Source organism: Tachyglossus aculeatus, chromosome 26, assembly GCF_015852505.1.
Source record: "Tachyglossus aculeatus isolate mTacAcu1 chromosome 26, mTacAcu1.pri, whole genome shotgun sequence".
Taxonomy (NCBI): domain Eukaryota; kingdom Metazoa; phylum Chordata; class Mammalia; order Monotremata; family Tachyglossidae; genus Tachyglossus; species Tachyglossus aculeatus.
In genome coordinates, this window is record NC_052091.1 from 12,967,655 (window position 1) to 12,987,955 (window position 20,301).

Genomic DNA, 20,301 nt, shown 5'->3' on the forward strand with positions numbered 1-20,301 from the left:
CTCTCTAGTCAACCAGTAGCAGTCTAGTTTTCAATTGGATAAAAACGAAGAAAATCTGAATTATGGTAAAAATGATGAAACAGGTAGATAGAGCCTACGTTCCTGAGATCCTTTCATCTTGGGAGACTGACCACCTGAAGCTACCTGTACCAGAAAATGTCAAAATAATATATTAGTCAATTAATCAATGATATTTATTAAGCACTTACTGTGTGCAGAACACTGAACAAAGTGCTTGGGAGAGTACTCAACTGGGTAGACCCAGTGGGTCAAATCCTCAGAATACCCTTGAGTTACAGACAACTATTTTTGGAGAGATGAAGCAGGAGGAAGTACTAGTATAACCAACGTTAGCAGGTTTTGCCCATTCTGGATGTACCCTTATTTTCTGTTTGGGGATGTGACATTTCTTACACTCCCATGTGAACTGATCGTGTAGCTCAAGAAAGTTTTTTTTTATTTTTTAGATTTTCCCTTCGCATTCCCTTCCTGCCAAAACTTGATCAGCTGATAGTTTCCTTTTCTAGTGACCTGCCCCAAGGCAGACTGCCTAAAAATGCAAAGTGGTGCTGATTTCCAAAATGGAATTCAACTTTCTGGGCTTCCAATGCCCATCTACCTACTCCAAGAGCTTCAGCCGTTAGGAGCCAGACAACTCATCAGAAAATTAGCTGGCTCCCAGAATCCTGTTTGGAAAACACGGGAGCTGCATAAAACACCAAAATGAGTCATGAAGGCTGGCTATTTCCACTTAGAGTCGGGATGAACTCCCCCCATTCTGCTGAGAAGCAGCCTGGTGTAGTGGATTAGAGCATGGTCCTGGGAGTCAGAAGGATCTGGATTTTTATCTTGGCTCTGCCCCTTGTCTGTGTGTGACCTTGGGCAAGTCACTTGACTTCTCTTTGCTTCAGTTACCTCATCTGTAAAATAGGGATTAAGACTGTGAGCCCCTTGTGGGACGACTGTGTCCATCCCGATTTGCTTGTATTTACCCCAGTGTTTAGTACAGTGCCTGGCGCAAGGTAAGTGCTTAATAAATACCACAGTTATTATTATTATTATTACTCCCCAGCCTGAAGGCTGGGCAAATGCTGAGAAGCAGCTCGGCTTAGTGGATAGAACATGGACTGGAAATCAGAAGGACCTGGATTCTAATTCTGGCTCTGCCAGTTGTCTGCTATGTGACTTTCAGCAAGTTACTTCATTTCTCTGTGCCTCAGTTACCTCATCTGTAAAATGGGGATTAAGTCTGTGAGCCCCATGTGGGACATGGACTGTGATCAAGCCGATTAGCTAGTATCTACCCTAATGCTCTGTACAATGCTTGGCACTTAGCAAGCACTTAAATAATAACACAATTGTTAGGGATTAGGCCAGATGCGCTACTCTTTCCTCCCTCTGGAAAGTTCAAAACGTATCATACCCTACCCTCCTCCAAGAGTTCCCTGGGCAAGTGCTTGAATGATCACTGAAGTAGCAGTACTAATAGTATTTATTAAGTGCTTACTGTTTGCAGAGCACTGTACTAAGTTCTGGAAAAGAGTATACAAGTGGGAATTAGACAAGAATCCTGTCCCTTGAGGGACTCAACCCTGCTCACAGGTAAGAGTCTTATGGAAGTGAACAGCAGGGAAGCCCAGCAATACTGACTGCTCAGGTAAGTCAATCATATTTATTCAGCCCTTAACTGGTGCAGAGCACTGGACTAAGCACTTGGGAGAGTACAATATATATATATATATATATATATATATATATATATATATATATATATATATATAGACACATTCCAGGTTCCAGGGAAAAATACGGGTGGGGATCATGTCTAACTCTGTTGTATTGTATTTGCCCAAGTGCTTGGTAGAGTGTTCTGCATAGTTAGTGCTCATTAAATACCATTGATTGATTGATTAGGAAAGCCAGATGTGATAAAGTTTGGATTAAAAGATCAGTCCCTCTTCTATTTAATGGGCAAAAAGCTTTTCCTTTAAAACAAGAACCAAAACACTCTGAAGCTCCTCATTTGCTCTACACGAAGTACAACAGAAGGGAAGGAAAAGTGTTAACTGACTGCTCAACCACACGTGCCTGGAAGGGCAGGAGATTTAGAGAGCTGAAAACTTGTCCAGCTTCATGACTCCCACAAGTGCTATAGCAATGAATTATGTCTGGGTGCTCAGGATGGACCTTAATGGCTTCTCATCTCCGAGTGGCTCTGAGGGGCTTTATGAGGGGAGGGAGATGTGGTTGGCTGCTATAAGAAAAGAACCCTCAGGCTTTTCAGCCAACTATTCTGCTAAATTTCTGGATCTCAAAATAAGTTCCCAGCATGGGGTTGGTACGGGAAGCCCCCAAATCTGATTTGAAAGTCCCTGGTGGCAAAAAAAGCTGGGGTGACAAACCCGTTTCGGTCTAACACACTCCCACCCACCCGACTTCGCTTCCCTCTGCTGCTCTCAGCAGACCATAAGCCATGTCAGCTGCAGTGCTTTGACTTATGCTGCTCTCTAAGAGGTGAAAAGTCATTAGGGCTTTTAAAAGTGCCATCTGTTCAGGCAGCCAGAGTTCCCCATCTGCTTCACCCTTCCCCTTGCTCAGCGCTACTGAAAAAGAACCCTCTCTGGTGCACACACTGGATTCTTGGTGCATGACGTTTCACTTTGTTTTTCAAGGAAACCTGAGCCAGCTAAGCTAATTCCCCTGCCTGCCCAAGGCCACAATTTCCTCAGACACCTTAACCCCAGGCCCAAGAGTCTGCTAAAGTTCAGAACATACGGTAAGCCCGACCCAGGTTCAAACGATGGCACTGATGTCCTTTTACAGGTGAGTCAAGTCAGAAGAGGAATACACTACTCAAGATTCCTTACGGATCAAAGACATTGGGGCTACTGGAGAAGATCATTCCCATGGGACACTCATAACTCCATTCATTCAGTCGTATTTATTGAGCGCTTACTGTGTGCAGAGCACTGTACTAAGCACTTGGAAAATACAATTTGGCAATAGAGACAATCACTTCCCAACAACGGGCTCACAGTTCTCATCACAAGAATTCACTTCTCAGTTTAAAACTCTTCACTACTTTAACTGTGGAGCACAAGATGGGTGTGAGGAGATGCCACAGTTGCATGTATTAATTCAGACCTTAAGTAGACATTTCCTTAATTCCCCACCTCTCACCCACAGGTGAACTAAAGGCTCAGTGGCGGGCAGAGAACGTGTCTACCAACTCTGTTATGTTGTACTTTCCCAAGCGCTTAGTACAGTGCTCTGCCCACGGTAAGTGCTCAATAAATACCGTTAACTAAGCGATCCTAAGTGGTTATCCACACCCAGTTACGCTTTTTGTCGATGGATTTTTGAAAGAAGGCAGGTTTCATTTACTCTCCCACCCATGTACCTCTTGACAGTCGCCAGGGCCTAGTCCAAGCCTCACCGTGAGTGCTGAATATAAAGTCAAACTTTCCATTTCGACTTTCCCTCCCTATTGAAAGAGCCCCTCAGACAGCAGCAGCAGACACGGAAGCTCCGAGTCGCTCAATCCTGTTGGGTCCTTCCTCTTTATTTCCTACACGCCCCCTCTTCCCATCCTCCCACATGACCACTCCCCTGGCTCAAGCCCTCCCTGTGTGCATTAACTGTAACAGCCTCCTTAGAGATCTCCAATTCTCCAGTCTAGCCTACCTGCTGCTGCAAATAGCATCGATTAAAAACGTCTTTCAGAGCACTCCACTCCTCCAAAACCTCCACGGGCTATTGAATTATTGCTAATATATATTGGGTGTATGTTTGCGCAAAGCAACTTAAGAGCCTGGGAAGACCGAAAACAACAAAATTTGGCCCTACCTACCCAAAAAGAACTTACACTCTAAGGGAGGAAAACACAGCCAAGATTATCTTTGAAATTCCCTATCTCCAGACTTTAAGTCTAAATCTTTATAAAGGCTCCATCCCCGCTTCACAAGCCTTCCAATCTCAGGGTGGGGCCTGAGCTAGGCGGGCAAGGAGGCATAGGGGTTGGGCTCTGTGGGGTGGGCAACTCCTAGGAGGGGGAGGCCAAGACCACAAACCCCTAATAATAATAATAATAATAATAATAATAATAATAATAATAATAATAATGGCATGTATTAAGTGCTTACTATGTGCAAAGCACCGTTCTAAGCACTGGGGAGGTTACAAGGTGATCAAGTTGTCCCACTTGGGGCTCACAGTCTTCATCCCCATTTTACAGATGAGTTAACTTGCCTAAAGTCACACAGCTGACAAGTGGCGGAGCCAGGGTTTAAACCCATGATCTCTGACTCCCAAGCCCGAGCTCTTTCCACTGAGCCACGCTGCTTCTCTAATCAATCAATCAATCAATCAATCGTATTTATTGAACGCTTACAGTGTGCAGAGCACTGTACTAAGCGCTTGGGAAGTACAAGTTGGCAACATATAGAGACGGTCCCTACCCAACAGTGGGCTCACAGTCAAGAAAGGGCCTGGTGACTGAGGGCTCAATCCCCATTCCTTGCTTCACCCAGCCTCAGCTAACCCTTTCTTGTCTTGCGTACAGCAAAAACTCACAATCACTGGCTTCAAGGATTGCCATCTGCTGTCTCCCTCTTACCTCTCTGCCCTTCTCCATCAGTCATCACTGCCAGCACTTGAGGAGTCCCACAGCGCCTCTGCCAACTTGGATAGCAGATGGCAATTACTGAGTGCTGTGTGCACAGCATTGTACTAAGAGCTCGGGAGAGTTCAACACGACTCTACAGCACGGGCCTGGGAGGTGGAAGGATCTGGGTTCTAATTCCAACTCTCCCACTTTCCTGATGGGTGACATTGGGCAAGTCACTTCTCTGTGCCTCAGTTGCCTCATTTGTGAAATGGGGATTAGGACTGTGAGCCCCATGAGGGACATGGACTGTGTTAAACCTGATTACATACATATCTTGTACATATCTATTCTACTTATTTTATTTTGTTAGTATGTTTGGTTTTGTTCTCTGCCTCCCCCTTTTAGACTGTGAGCCCACTGTTGGGTGGGGACTATATATGTTGCCAATTTGTACTTCCCAAGCGCTTAGTACAGTGCTCTGCACATAGTAAGTGCTCAATAAATACGACTGATGATGATGATGATTACCCTGCATCTACCCCAGTGCTTAGAACAGTGCCTGGAACATAGTAAGCACTTAGCAGATACTTTAAAAAACAAATACAACAGAGTGGGTAGACATATTTCCAGCCCAGACGGAGCTGACAGTCTAGAGAGTAGATGTACGTTACGTTAACGTGCTCTGCACGTTGCAAATTTAACATAATAGTGTTACCCGTAATCTTTTATGGAAATCAGCAGAGCTTACTCTGCAGGGGACTCCTGCCCCTTAGCGTGGTGGACAGAGCACAGGCCTGAGAGTCAGAAGGACCTGGGTTCTAATCCTGCCCCTCCACTTGTCTGCTGTGTGACCTTGAGCAAGTCACTTCACTTGTTTGTGCTTCAGTTACCTCATCTGTAAAATGGGGATTAAGATTGTGAGCCCCATGTGGGACATGGACTGATACAACCTGATGAGCTTGTATCTACCCCAGCGTTTAGTACAGTTCCTGGCATATAACAAGCACTTAATAAATACCATTTATCAAAAAAAGAAACCCAAAGAAAGCCTTTGCTCCAGAATCACTACACTCCCTATAAAAATGAGCATTGCTTCCTAGAGAGCTTTAGGAGCCAAGGCAGAGGGAGGTTGGGGGATGCAAATTAAAATACCAGACATGAAGGCATCCAATGCCTTATCTGCACCACACTGGTGATAGACCAGCTGCAGAATGCTAATAGTATAAAACTGGGCAAATGACCAATTTACCCAACACCCTCTCTTTCACTCCTTGCTCCTACCAACCTAACTTTCTAACAGTACCTTTTTATGGTATTTGTTCAGAGCTTATTATGTGGCAGGCATTGTACTTGGCACTGAGGTAGATACAAGCTAGTCAGGTTGGACCGAGTCCCCGTCCCATGGGGGGTTCACAGCCTTAATCCCCATTTTACAATTGAAGTAACGGGAACAGAGAAGTAAGTGACTTGCCCAAGGCCACATAGCAGGCAAGTGGCAGAGCCAGGGTTAGAACCCTGGTCCTTCTGAATCCCAGCCCTGCCACTGCCCATCAGACCATGCTGCTTCTCTATCTTGGTTGCAACTTCTCGTCTGATGCATTGCTGTTATCCATACTCCCTTCCTCTTCAATCCATCAAGCCACCTTCCTGCCCACCTTAAAATCTCTCCTAAAAAGTCCCCTACTCCAAGAAATAGATCCTACCTAATTCCCCCGTCATCCCACCTCAACTGCCACCTCAGAGCTCACATATATTTGTTCATTATGCATTATCTAATTGCTTATTGTTCCTTTTATTATTTCTAAATCTGCTCTTTTCTAAATCCCCATTTTTAGACTGTGAGCTCACTGTTGGGTAGGGACTGTCTCTATGTGTTGCCAATTTGTACTTCCCAAGCGCTTAGTACAGTGCTCTGCACATAGTAAGCGCTCAATAAATACGATTGATTGATTGATTGATTGATTGCTCTTCCTCTTTTACCTATTGCATGTTTAGGAAATGTGTGTCTGCTAGACTCCCTCCATTAAACTGTAAGCTCCTTGAGAGCAGGGAACATATCTTTTTCTTCTATCTTCCCAAATGCTTTAGTTCAGTGCTCTGCACACAGTAGGTGTCCAATGTTTCTGCCACTGATGATAATGATGGAATACATGTTCTAGGGGCGGCAGCTCTAGATCAGCAAAGAATCAATCCATCGGTGGTAATTATTGAGCACTTACTATGTGCAGAGCACTGTCCTAAGCACTTGGGAAAGTACGGAAATTTAGAAGTGCTTAGGAAAAGCAGGATTGCCTCGTGGATAGAGTTCAGGACTGTGAGTCAGAAGTACCTGGGTTCTATTCCTTGCTCCCCCAGTTGTCTGCTATGTGACCTTGGGCAAGTCAGTTCACTGTGCCTCAGTTCCCTGATTTGTAAAATCGGGACTAATGCGGTGAGCCCCATGTGAGACATGGACTGTATCCAACCTGAATAACTTGTATCTAACCCAGCCCTTAGTACAGTGGCTGGCACATACTAAGCACTTAAATGCCATAATAATAATAATGATACAATGCAACTGGGTTAACAGATACATTCCCTGCCCATAACCACTAGAACTAAAATCAATTCCTTCATACAGGTGCTCGTTCTAGACTGCAAGCACGTCATGGGCAAGGAATGTAGCTGTTATATTGTTGTGCTGTATTCTTCCAAGCACTCAGTACAGTGCCCTGCACATAGTAAATGCTCAATAAATATGATTGACTGATTGATTCTTAATCCCAAAATCTCTGCTACGGAACCAAGGTTCATCTGTCTTTTACAATCGGAGATTCCATCACTTCATCAGGATGAACAGAGAAGCCAATACAGAGCTCAGGGCTAAAGGAAAGGATGCTCTATGGAAATGTAAAGTAAGAACAGCTTCCTCAAATAGTTCTACTGCCTTCAATATATAGTTTAAAGGAAATGTCAGCAGGTGTCATTGATGGGTTTTAGAACCGTGCTTGGCACTTAGCGCTTAACAAATACCACAATTATTATTATTATTATTATGACTATTAAGAGAAGCAGAGAAGCATTGTGGCCCAGTGGATAAAGCACAGGCCTGAGAGTCAGAGCATCGTGGGTTCTAATCACTGTGACCTTGAGCCAGTCACTTCACTTCTGTGTTCCGGTTTCCTCATCTGTAAAATGGGGATTAAGACCGTGACTCCTATATGGGACATGGACTGTATCCAACCTGATTTTCTTCTTTCTTCCCCAGTGCTTAGTACAGTGTCTTGCACATAGTAAGCCCTTAATATCTGATTTCAAAAATCAGATTTTTTACAAAGTTACCCAGGGCTGTGGTTCAACAAATGCAGTCAGCACTGCCCTTGTAAATATAAATATATACAGAGACATTGATTTTCTAGACACTTGCCAGCAGGGAAGCACCTGCCTACATTAGATGCCTTTTCCTGCAGAGGCATTAAAATCCATCAAAGCTCAAGGCTCCCCATATTTCATCGACATTAAATGCTCAATACAGTCATAATGATTTTGGCTTCTTAGGCTCCAATATTGAAAAAAAAGTTTGGTATTGGCTTCTAGTGAATATTTAATTTAATTATCCAGGGAAAATGATGGAACATTAGCTGCGGAAATTTATAGCAAGACCCCAGACATGCAGCTTTGGCAGGTCTGTATGCAAAACCCACCCTGTCGTGTAGAGGAACAATCTGCCTATTTATGCTGAAACAAGGAAAGTACTCTTACCACACCAGAGATTAATTATAACATTAAACACAGTGATAAAATGCATTAAAAATACTACAATGCCTAGGATTTATATGGCACCTTTCACCATATGCTCCCTGAGCCTTGCAAACATCAATTAAGTCTCATAACTTTGTAGGTAAGTTCATTTCAATTTTACAAAGGAACTGGAGGAGTTGTGACAATAAAATACTGCCTCTACAGAGGCAGGACGAGAATCCAACAACCTTCTTGAGCTTTTTTTTTTTTTAAGCAGCTAGTTCGAGACAATTTAGTGCCTGGGAGCCATCAATCGACAAGGTGCCATCCCCCGGCTGTGGGTGGAGATAGTATCTCGTTTTTGCGGAAAGGGAACTTTTCTCCTGAAACCACCACACTTCCCCTATCAATCAGTGGTATTTATTGTGTGCTTACTGTGTGCAGAGCACTGTACTGAGTCCTTGGGAGAGTATTACAGAACTGATAGGCACATTCCCTGTCCTTACACTCTGAGAAGTGGAAAAAGCATGGGATTGGGAGTCAGAGGACCTGGGTTCTTAATCCTGGCTCTGCCACTTGCTTGGCTTGTGACCTTGGGCAAGTCACTTAAGTTCTCTGTGCATCATTTTTTTTCAACTGTTAAATGAGGATTCAATGCCTGTTCTTCTTCCTGCTTAGACTGTGAGTCCCACATGGGACAGGGACTGTGACCAAATTAACTTGTATCTACCCCAGTGATTAGAGTAAGTGCTTAACGAATATCATACTAACAATAACGACCTTACAGTCAAGAAGGGGAGAGAGACATTCGTATAAATAAATGCTACGGATACGTACACAAGTGCTGAGGAGTTGAAGAAGCAGCGTGGCTCAGAGGAAAGACCCCGGGCTTGGGAGTCAAAGATCATGGGTTCTAATTCTGGCTCCGCCACTGATCAGCTGTGTGACTTTGGGCAAGTCACTTGACTTCTCTGTGCCTCAGTTACCTCATCTGTAAAATGGGGGTGAAGACTGTGAGCCCGTCAGACAACCTGATGACCTTGTATAATCCCCAGTGCTTAGAGCAGTGCTCGGCACATAGTAAACACTTAGTAAATGCCTTTATTATTATTATTATTATTGAAGATGGGGTCAATATCAAGTGCCCAAAGGGTACAGATCCAAGCTCATCTCACCTTCTCTCAGTCCCCTCCCCAACCTCCAAACCCAGAAATCTGAAATCCCCACCCCAACTTCCCCTTCTTCCCCAGGACACATCTACAGATTACTCATCTCCACCCAACTATTTGCTATACAACAGCTCACAGGTTGGCGTTTTAGTACATAGGAAATGAGGTTATCTCCATGGGTCAATATTTAAATGTCCACTTGTTGTTGCAAATACAGCTCCCAGAAGTCTGACTTTAGTGCTTCTAGAAGAGGGAGCTACTTTAAGAACTTTTATTATAACAATGAAAGCCCATCAAGTCCAAGTCCAATTTATAATGCTAAATTATGCAGGCAAGATAGTTTCTCAACAAGTATGAGCGCTTCAAAAATCATTCAAAACATCTGAACATAAGCAAGAATCCTTACTTTTCATCTTTTTATTGATATGTGATGTTCCTACTGTGCAGGCTTCCTTTTTGAAGTCTTACAAAGATTTTTTAAAAGGACTGCAATGACTCCCTTGGTATTTTGATTTCAGGTAGATTGTGTTACATGATTGTGTATCAGCGATACTTCAGCTTGTGAAGTTAATCAAATCTATCTGTTAAAATCAATAATATTTGTTCACTTATTTAAAAAAATGGAATTTTTTGCATGCTTAATATGTGCCAGACACTGTACTAAGTGCTGGGTAAGATACAAGCTAGTCAGGTTGGACACAGTCCCTGTCCCACATGGGGCTCACAGTCTGAATCTCCATTTGACAGATGAGGTAACGGAGGCATAGTGAAGTGACTTGCCCAAGGTCACCCAGCTGACAAGTGGCAGAGATGGGATTAGAACCCGGGTCCGACTGACTCCCCGTCCCATATTCTATCCATGCTGCTTCTCTGTGCTTCCTCATACCCCTTTAAGTAGTGGTTATAGAACTTAATCGGCAACTATTGTGTGCAAAGCACTGTACTGAGAGGTGGAAAAAATAAATAAATAGAAGGTAATTAGAACCAGTCCGGGTCCCAAGGGGTTCACAATCGGAGAATTAGGGAGAGGATGGGTTAGTGACAGAAGCATAAGACAAAAAAATAAAAAAATAAAAATAAAAAACCCCAAACAATAGGAGACACAAGGCACGATAAATACAAGCGCAATTTTACCCATTAAATGCAAAAGCCAAAACCAACCAACCGATGAATTTAGAGGAAAGCTGACATATTTCCAGAACCTAGCTATAGCAAGATAAGACGCAGGGGCAAACACAAGGCCAGGCTGGCTCTCAGCACCTCCCTTGCACCCACTCAAAAACCACTGAACACTTTGGAGAAGCTTCCTCAGAGGAGGCCCCTTCTTTGACAAAAGGGCTCCCAGCACAACAGGATAAATCACTGGCCCATTCAGGCACTGGTAGGCCCTGGAGATAAGATAACCAGCAGGCCTCTGTTTACCGAGCTTTCAGCTAGACTTAAAGAGGCCTTTATCCCCCCTCCACCCCAATCCTCACCATTAAAAGGGGGAGGGAGAAAAGGGTGCTGACAGATGCACCCACCCCCTCCTTTCTGTGACCTCCACAGGGACTAAACCACCAACTTTGATTCTGGCTGACCAGAGTAACCCTAGGAGTGGCTCTGGTGATGTACTTCCTTAGCCACTCTAATAATAATAAATAATAATTGTGGTATTTGTTAAGTGCTTGCTTTGGGCCAGGCACTGTACTAAGCTCTGGGGTAGATACAGGCAAATCAGGTTGGACACAGTCCCCGTCCCATGTGGGGCTCACAGTCTCAATACCCATTTTACAGATGAACAATGGCAGCAGAAGCCTAAACTTGAGTCTAACTACTCCACAAAGACTGGCTTATAGGATGGGGGTGGTGGCGGGGGAAGAGAGTGTAGAGATAAAATGGCCCCCTCCCTTACCAATGGCTAAATGGGCCCCTTAATGGGTGGGAGGGGTCAATTGCAACCTTTCCCTAAAAGAGAAAATGTCCCAGGGGCCCATCTCAAAGTCAACGCTCAAACTGCTGAATGCATCCATCCTAAAGAACTTGACTTCTGCACCTTGCTTTGCTAATGACATATGGAACTATGCCTTCAAATCTTTGAACCTCTGAGGCTTGATGAACTGACTGTAGGGGTTTTGAAGCCCCTCCGGTGTGCTGACCTTCTGTGCTAAGCGCTGGGATAGATGTAAATACAGAAAACAGTTCAGACACAGAACCCGCTCCCTAGGGGGTTCACGATCTAAGTGGAGGAGGACAGAAAAAGCAAGGGTTTTAAACATTGGGTGCTAATTAAAAAAAAAAAAAAAAAGACCTTAGTCTCAGTTTCTGTTGCCTTTTCTTTCCATCCAAATTGCTACTAACATTGATCCGAGCACTTGTCCTATCCCGCCTTGACTACTGCCTCCGCCTCCTGGCTCTCCCCCCTCCCCACCCTGCCCGCCTCCTTTGTCTCCCCACTCCAGTCCGTACTTCACTCTGCTGCCTGGATCAATATTCTGAAAAAACATTTGGTCCATGTCTCCCCTCTCAAGAACCTCCAGCAGTTGCCCATCCACCTCCACTTTAAACAGAAACTCCTTATTCTATCAGCTTTAAGGCACTCAATCATCTCTTCCACTCCTATCTAATCTCACTGACTTCCTACTACAATCCTGTCCGCACACTTCACTCCTCTATTGCCAACCTACTCACTGGACTTCGGTCTCATCTGTATTACTCTCAACCAACCAATCAATCAATCAATCAATCATATTTATTGAGCGCTTACTGTGTGCAGAGCACTGTACTAAGCACTGGGGAAGTACAAGTAAATAGAATAGATATGTACAAGTAAAATAAATAAATAAATAAGGTAATAAACATGTACAAACATATATATATACAGGTGCTGTGGGGAAGGGAAGGAGGTAAGATGGGGGATGGAGAGGGTGATGGGGGGAGAGGACGGAATCAATCGTATTTATTGAGCGCCTACTGTGTGCAGAGCACCGTACTAAGCACTTGGGAATCAATCAATCGTATTTATTGAGCGCTTACTGTGTGCAGAGCACTGTACTAAGCGCTTGGGAAGTACAAGTAAATAGAATAGATATGTACAAGTAAAATAAATAGAGTAATAAATATGTACAAACATATATACGTATATAGAGTAAATCAATCAATCGTATTTATTGAGAGCTTACTGTGTGCAGAGCACTGCACTAAGTGCTTGGGAAGTCCAAGTTGGCAACATATAGAGACAGTCCCTACCCAACAGTGGGCTCACAGTCTAAAAGGGGGAGACAGAGAACAAAACCAAACATACTAACAAAATAAAATAAATAGAATAGATATATACAAGTAAAATAAATAAATATGTACAAACATATATACATATATAGGTGCTGTGGGGATGTGCTGTTGCCGATTTGTACTTCCCCAGCGCTTAGTACAGTGCTGTGCACACAGTAAGCGCTCAATAAATATGAATAAATGAATGGGGAAGGGAAGGAGGTGTGATGCCTCTTGCCTAAGTCCTCCCTCTGGCCTATAACTCCCTCCCCCGTCCTGACAGAAGCAGGATGGCCTTAGAGAAGCAGCTTGGGAGTCGGAGGTCATGGGTTCTACTCCCGGCACTTGTCAGCTGTGTGACCTTGGGCAAGTCATTTAGCTTCTCTGTGCCTCAGTTACCTCATCTGTAAAATGGGGATTGAGACTGTGAGCCCCACGTGGGACAATCTGATCACCTTGTATCTACCCCAGCGCTTAGAACAGTCCAAGGTTAAACAGCAGGGTCCTCTGACTCCCAGCTCGTGCTCTTTTTCCACTAGGCCATGCTGCTCCTCTACTTCCATCATTTCTAAATCGTTTTCTTTGGAAATTTGCTTTGCTAAGGGGAGGTTGAGTGGCAAGGTTTGCAACAACGTGGCTGCCTCCAAAGGTTCTAACAAAGACTCAGTTAACAGAACAGATCAGATCATAAGGGCAAGTAAGAAGCCAATGCATCCTTCAAAAAACTTTTTACACATTAATGTTTCCCAAATACTTTTTTATAGTAGATCCTTGGTCAAAGCAACTGCTTGTGGGCCCCTACAAATTATTTTTAAGATGACAAGTGCTATAACACTGCAAAATTAAATTGAATACAAGCCAAATTAATTTTAAAATTTCAGAGTTCAAATCGGTGTTTATATTACATTGGCTATGGTCACCCAGGGAAGACAAGAATTTAAGATAATACTGAACCCATTTGATCCAAGTTTCACTAGAAAATTCTAGTTTTAACTCTGTATCTGCCAACCTAATTTACATGTTTCCATTTCATTTGCCTTTTGAAAAAAGAAGTGTCGACTCATGTAAGTATTCAAAGATCTTGCAGTGAAAGGAGGCAGTAAAGCACATTAAGAAAAATGGGTATTAAATGAATAATCGTACATAAACCACACTATTTTGGCTTCTAGGAAGCTAAATAACACAGATGAACTCTATTATCAGATTTAAGGCCATAGAGTATTTTATTATAAGTTTTATTACAGAATTAGAAAACTTCTAAAAATAATTATGTTTGGAACCAAAAATGATTGAAAAAAGAAAATGTTAATACTCTCATAAAAGAAATCCAGGCATCTCGCAATTTGAAAAAGAAATTATACCATTAGATGTCTACGCTTTCTGAATGATTTCTGTGCAATGCCCCTGAATTTCTGTGATTTCAGCAGGATACTTTCCCCTTAAAAGCATGATTCATTTCTTCTTCAACAGTTCAGTTAGCTCAGGAACTACCTGCAAATTTAAAAATGCAAACAAACAAATATTAATCAGAAGTCTTTGGGAGAAAGTCACTGGAAGAAGGGTTTTGATGAGTTAATAGAAAGACTTGGCGCAAAATGAGAAACTAGCCTGAAGGCTATTGTCTCTCTCTGAAACACAGAGGTCTTCTTCAAAATCCTAACTTTTTTTAGCTCTTTGTGGGCAGGGAATGTGTCTGTCTATTGTTATTTTGTACTCTCCCAAGCACTTAGTACAATGCTCTGCACACAGTAAGCACTCAATAAATACAATGGGATGAATGAATGTATCCCCATGGACCACTTCCCATGGAGGATGGGAACCCAGACTCTACCCTCAATCCTTCCAAAACGCCTGTCACCAATTTGTATTTTTGTTAGAGAGGAATTAGGGGACGGTCTTCCAAAAACACAGGCTTTTTGGGCTTGGTGTGCTGCGTTACCGAAGAAACTACGTATGTGCTGCACTGGATCAGGCAAGTGCTACAGTGCACGGTTTCCTAACCCGTCAGGTTTTATAGGACTGCAACTCTCACAGGTTTCGTGTGTGTTTGCGACAACATAACAAGCCATTGCTTCCTGTCCTTTGTCATGTGGAGAAATTGGAAATAAAGTGGCTGACAAGGTTTTGGGTGTTTTCCCCCATAACATACATTAGAAAGTATAATAAACAACAGGACTGGATGCTCCCTCTACCCTGTAAGCTCACTAAAGGCAGGGAATGTGCCTTCCAACTCTACTAAGCACATATTTCAGTAATCTGTCCACAGTAAGCGCTCAATAAACCCCACTGACAGTTAATTTTAAGTGCTTCTATTGTGATTGGTTGAAAAACCCCCATGCACTATAATAAGCACATGTGAGACTGTAATAACTGAAAACCAAGGATCTGCTTCAAAGTTAATCACTGGCCTCGGAGGCTTCAAAATTATATGCCTCAGATGTTACAAAATGTTTCTAACCTCAGTACTTTTTGTTGTTGTTGTTTTTACCAGGCGCAAGAGTTTCTGAACGTCTTAGAAGCAATCCCAAACAAGGGAAAATTAATTTTCAACAATACAGCTCATCCCCAGAACAAAAGGGTAAACGAAGAAAATGAAATGAAGAGTAAATGTTGCAAAATCCCCGCAGTGAAAAGTAGGCATTCGAACATAAATACAGATGTTAATCAGGACTCTGGGAGACAGGAAATTAGTATTAGGAAAAACACGGAAAGGGGAAAATGGATTTAGTTGGCTCCAGTTAAAAGGAGAGTTAATACCAATCCATGGCAACTTCCACAAGTCTGTCACTTACAACTCAGGCTTTCCAAGTTTAGCAGCTTTGTACTTTTGACTACTACAATAAGGAGTAGTTGGGCATGTAAACAGTCGGTGGATATTACATAGGGCACACAGTTGAAAACCAACCCCAGCCACTTGTATAAAACATCAATTACCTTGTCTTTCAAGGGCTTGCAGGTTGCCCCTGCAGAGATCCCAGCTGAATTCACCAGTGATGAATATAGCCTCTTAATTATTCAGGAGATCCACATTTCCATTAGGTGGAAATAATGTGTTCGTACAAAATTTATTAAGGAAATTGTCTACATGTTGTTTCTTCCGAATGTCACTTTGTCTCCAGCTTATTAAAAGGCCCATGTTTACTGCCGAGCCAGCAGGCATTAGTTCAGGAATGGCATTAAATTCTGGCAGGAGTTTCTACTGGCTTTCCTTAGTGGATATACTATGAGCTCATGCCAGGCACACAGATTACATGCTAATAGATCCTCAAGTGTGACCTGTAACAGGGCTGAAGATTTATGATGAACCTTTTAGAGCCCAACTTCTCCTAAAGGTGCTCAAAGATTTTTCTCGTGATTAAAATTTTTTTTCCCCAATGAAGTATTGCTCTCAAAATTGCCCCACTTTTGGCATAATTTTTGCAACCCAAAATTGGGGGGGTGGGGAGCGGCTATTACAGTCCTCTTTCTCCTTGAGAGTGCACATGACTCAATGAAGGAACTCCTTCGCCTGCACAAGCTTGCATCTTTGGCATTAGTCCATTCGGACTCTTCCTACCCCAGCCCAAGCCTGTATCTGTAGCAGTCACTGCTTACTTAAATAATGTTTTATATCCTTCTCAAAAATTTGGGTTGAGGGAGGAAGTGGGTGAATGTGAAATTATGCCATGGAGGAAATTATTTAAGTAAATACAGTATATATTGACCCCCATCTCCATGTAATTTGCAGGAGTTAAATCTAATACCGATTTTTTTTTCTTTTTTAATGGTATCTGTTAAGTGCTTACTATGAGTCAAGCAACGTTCCAAGCACTGTGATAGGCACAAGCTAATCATGTTGGACACGGTCCCTGTCCCACATGGGGCTCTCAGTCTTAATCCCTATTTTAAAGACGAGGTAGGTAACTGAGGCATAGAGAAGTGAAGTGACTTGCCCAAGGTCACAAAGCAGACAAGTAGTGGAGCACAGGACCTTCTGACTCCCATGCTCATGCTCTATCCACTAAGCCATAAGCCATGCTGCATTCAAACTTTCCAGGATTCCTTTTTATTCTAGAGAAAAAATGCCATCTCTTTCAGTGCAAAGACTTACTATACTTACTGACTATATAAGTTTGATGGTATCACAGTACCACATATTTACTATTCTTAGATACTTATTTACTATATAGGTTTGATGGTATCACAGGGCAAAATGGTCTTGACGTCCATTTAATTATTTTAAACATGGTGACTCCTACTCATTAAGAGCCAAGAAATGTTGAGTTCAGTTAAAGAGTCAAAATCTGCAAACAAAATTAATGAGTATAAACTCTTTGCTAGCTTTGTTAGATCATACTGCTTATAAATATTTTATAAAATGAAACAACCCTGGTTTCAGTCCCAAAAAAGAATTATTTCCTCTTCAGGTAAGCTATCTCCCAATATTTTATAAACCTACCAAATGAGAATTTTTATGAAAAAGAGGCAGTTCTTTTCCTTTTCTAATTTAGCAACATTCTTTTCCCAAATACAAGGCATGGAAGCATTTGTATTCAGGTGGTCAGTGGCTACATAGAAAACATTAGATCTCATGCTATTCCCAAATATCTGTGAGTTTACTAGTGAAACAAGTGATCTTTCCAGTGAATTTGGTTGTACTGTACTCTCCTAAGCACTTAGTATGGTGCTTTGCACATAGTAAGTGCTCAATGAATACGACTGATTATCTGTGAAACTTCCCAAAGTACCGGTTCAGAAAAAAGGGATCATATGTGATAGATCTGGAGGTCACTGACAGCAGATATTGCTGGAAATCTAAGAATAATAATCTGTTGCACAGAAACCATTATTTTCACCTAATCAAATCCCTTATTATAAACTTTATACACAATGATTACAGGATCACATAAGATATAAGAGAAGAATCATTAATTTTAAAGAGATTGTATTTACAGTTGACATTATCACCAACAACTTGGTAGATATACTTCACTAAAAATACAATGGTCCACTTTATATCTCAGAAAACTATATGGGAAGGGACAATTCGAGTGTATGTGGCAACCCCCACCTGCCCAAGGTCAAAAGTAAGCTATTTTAAATGAACTGATCAGGGGTTATACTCATCAAAGTTTAGGGGATTGATGGGGTGACTGGCTTAAATAGGTAGTTGGGGGATTAGTCAGAAAATGGCTTTTCAAGAAGGTTACTTTTTAGGAGGGCTTTGAAAATGGAGAAAATCATGATTTGGAGAGGGGGGAAATTATGTGCGGAGGGTTAAGTGGCATTTGTTAAGCACTTACTTTGTGCCAAGCACTGCACTAAGCCTTGGGGTAGATACAAGTTAACCACTTCCCACACAGGGCTCACATTGTAAGTAGGAGGGAGGACAGGTACTGAATCACCATTTTAGAGATGAGGGAACTGAGCCCCAGAGAAGTTAAGTGAGCTGCCCAAGGTCACATAGCAGGCATGGTACAGAGCCTGATTTAGAACCAGATCCTCTGCTTCCCAAGCCCGTGCTCTTTCCATTACGTCACGCCGCTTCAAATGTAAGTCATGAGTCAGAGACGGAAGAATATTAATTTTGGGAGGAGCCAAGAACGCAATCCAGGGTGCACCAAGATAAAAAAGTGAAATGATGATGATGGTATTCTTTAAGGGCTTACTATGTGCCAAGCACCTGTTCTAAGCGCTGGGAAATAACATAGGTAGGTAAGAAAGACATCTGATGGAGATGTCAAGTCAATAATTCAGAGTTTTTGTTTTCTGCTTTCCAAAACTAAAGCTAGCTGGCATACATTCCTGTATTTATTAAGCGCTTACTATGTACTTAGGGGTAGGCAACAAGATAACCAGGTGAGATACAGTCCCTGTTCCACTCAGAGCTGAAAGTCTACAAAGGAAAGAGAACAGGCCTTTATTCCCCATTTTACAGAGGAGGAAACTAAAGCAAAGAGAGGTTAAGTGACTTATCCAAGGTCACCCAGCAAGCAAACAGCAGAGGCTGGATTAGAACCCGGGTCTCCTGATTCCCAGTCCTGTGCTCTTTCCTTTACACTAAACTGCATTTCTCAGTACATCTCAAACTGGACGATAAGAAGATTTTTCTCCCATTGTTCTTGTGACTTTCACCCTGCCACTGTTTTTTCCACAACGTAGGAGTAGACATAAGGGTTGCTAAATTCCCTACTGTACATCATTCTTACCGCTCCCTCCTCTGAATCCTTGTTCAAGCTTTTCACGCAGCCTGAAACTCCCTTCCTCTTCAAACCCACTAAACCACAGCCCTTCCCTTACCCAATCCAATCTGAAATCCTACCTCATCCAGGAAGCATTTCCTAATTAATTTCCACCACTTCAGGTTGAGTCATCCCAAAAGTCATCCTCAGCATTTATGTATATTGATGATGAGAATAATAATAACAATATTTATTAAGTGCTATTGCCAGGCACTCTGTTAAACACTGGGGTAGACATTATCATCATCATCAATCGCATTTATTGAGCGCTTACTATGTGCAGAGCACTGTACTAAGCGCTTGGGAAGTACAAATTGGCAACATATAGAGACAGTCCCTACCCAACAGTGGGCTCACAGTCTAAAAGCCATCAGATTGGATCCAGTAAATCCCTGTCCCACACGGCACTCACAGTGTAAGCAGGAAGGATGACAACTACTTACTTCTCATTTAACAGATGAGGAAACAGGTCCAGAGAAGTAAAACGACTTTCCCAAGGTCTCATGACAGGTGAGTGCCAAAGCTGGGACCAGAACCCTGGTCCTGTTGCTTCTAGGCCGATGTTTTTTTTCCATTAGGCCACGCTGCTTCTCTACATATGGTTGAATCTATACACTCTAGGAATTCACTTATTTATATTTCCACACTCATTCAGCACCAGCAGAATTTTTGCTTTCCCTATTTACCAATATTACTATCTGGTAAAAAAATCAGATTATGAACTTCTCGAAGTAAGGGACTATAACTTTTATTTCCACTGCAAACTCCTAAACCTGTTTAGTATGTGGTTGGGTACACAGCAGGTGCTCAACAAATACTATTGATTGACTTTCAGCAAAATTCAGTCCCTTTGGACTTGAGATGTTATAAATAAAATGATTTATTGTTTTAGAGTTGAAATATTACCACCAGCCGGGTGGTGCTGTTTTTTAAATAACAAGAAAGTATTTTTAAGGATTTTCCCCGAGCAAGGCAATGAAGTTCCATGTCATTCTGGGGCCTGGTTCTTGGTGCGGGCGGGATGTTGCATTCTCTGCGAAGTCATCTCCAGGAAGAAGAGCCACTCAGGTAGTAACAATAATCCACAAAAGCCATTCTGGTTAAATCTTTATTAATAAGGATACTAGAAGGCACCATCACCATCCTGAACTAAACTAGATCAGGGCTTTTTTAAAAAGGTATTTGTTAAGTGCTTACTACTTGCCAGGCATCATACTAAGTGCTGAGGTAGGTTCAAACTTATCATGTTGGACACAGTCCAAGTTCCACACAGGGCTCAGAGTCTTAATCCCCATTTTACAGATGAGGTAACTGAGGCACAGAAGTTAAGTGACTT

The 20,301-nt window shown here is 42.4% G+C and overlaps 1 protein-coding gene across 3 annotated transcripts in view; it reads right to left on the reverse strand.

Annotated features, from left to right (window-relative positions):
- Positions 1 to 13,943: 13,943 nt before the first annotated feature.
- The window catches only part of ETFA (electron transfer flavoprotein subunit alpha), a 65,218-nt gene continuing 58,860 nt past the window's right edge, over positions 13,944 to 20,301 (reverse strand). For all 3 annotated transcript variants that reach the window (XM_038767542.1, XM_038767541.1, XM_038767540.1), the window contains exon 12: positions 13,944 to 14,235. In XM_038767542.1, the coding sequence (XP_038623470.1) occupies positions 14,197 to 14,235 (39 nt within the window). In that variant the 3' untranslated portion in view covers positions 13,944 to 14,196. The remainder of the gene's footprint in view (positions 14,236 to 20,301) is intronic.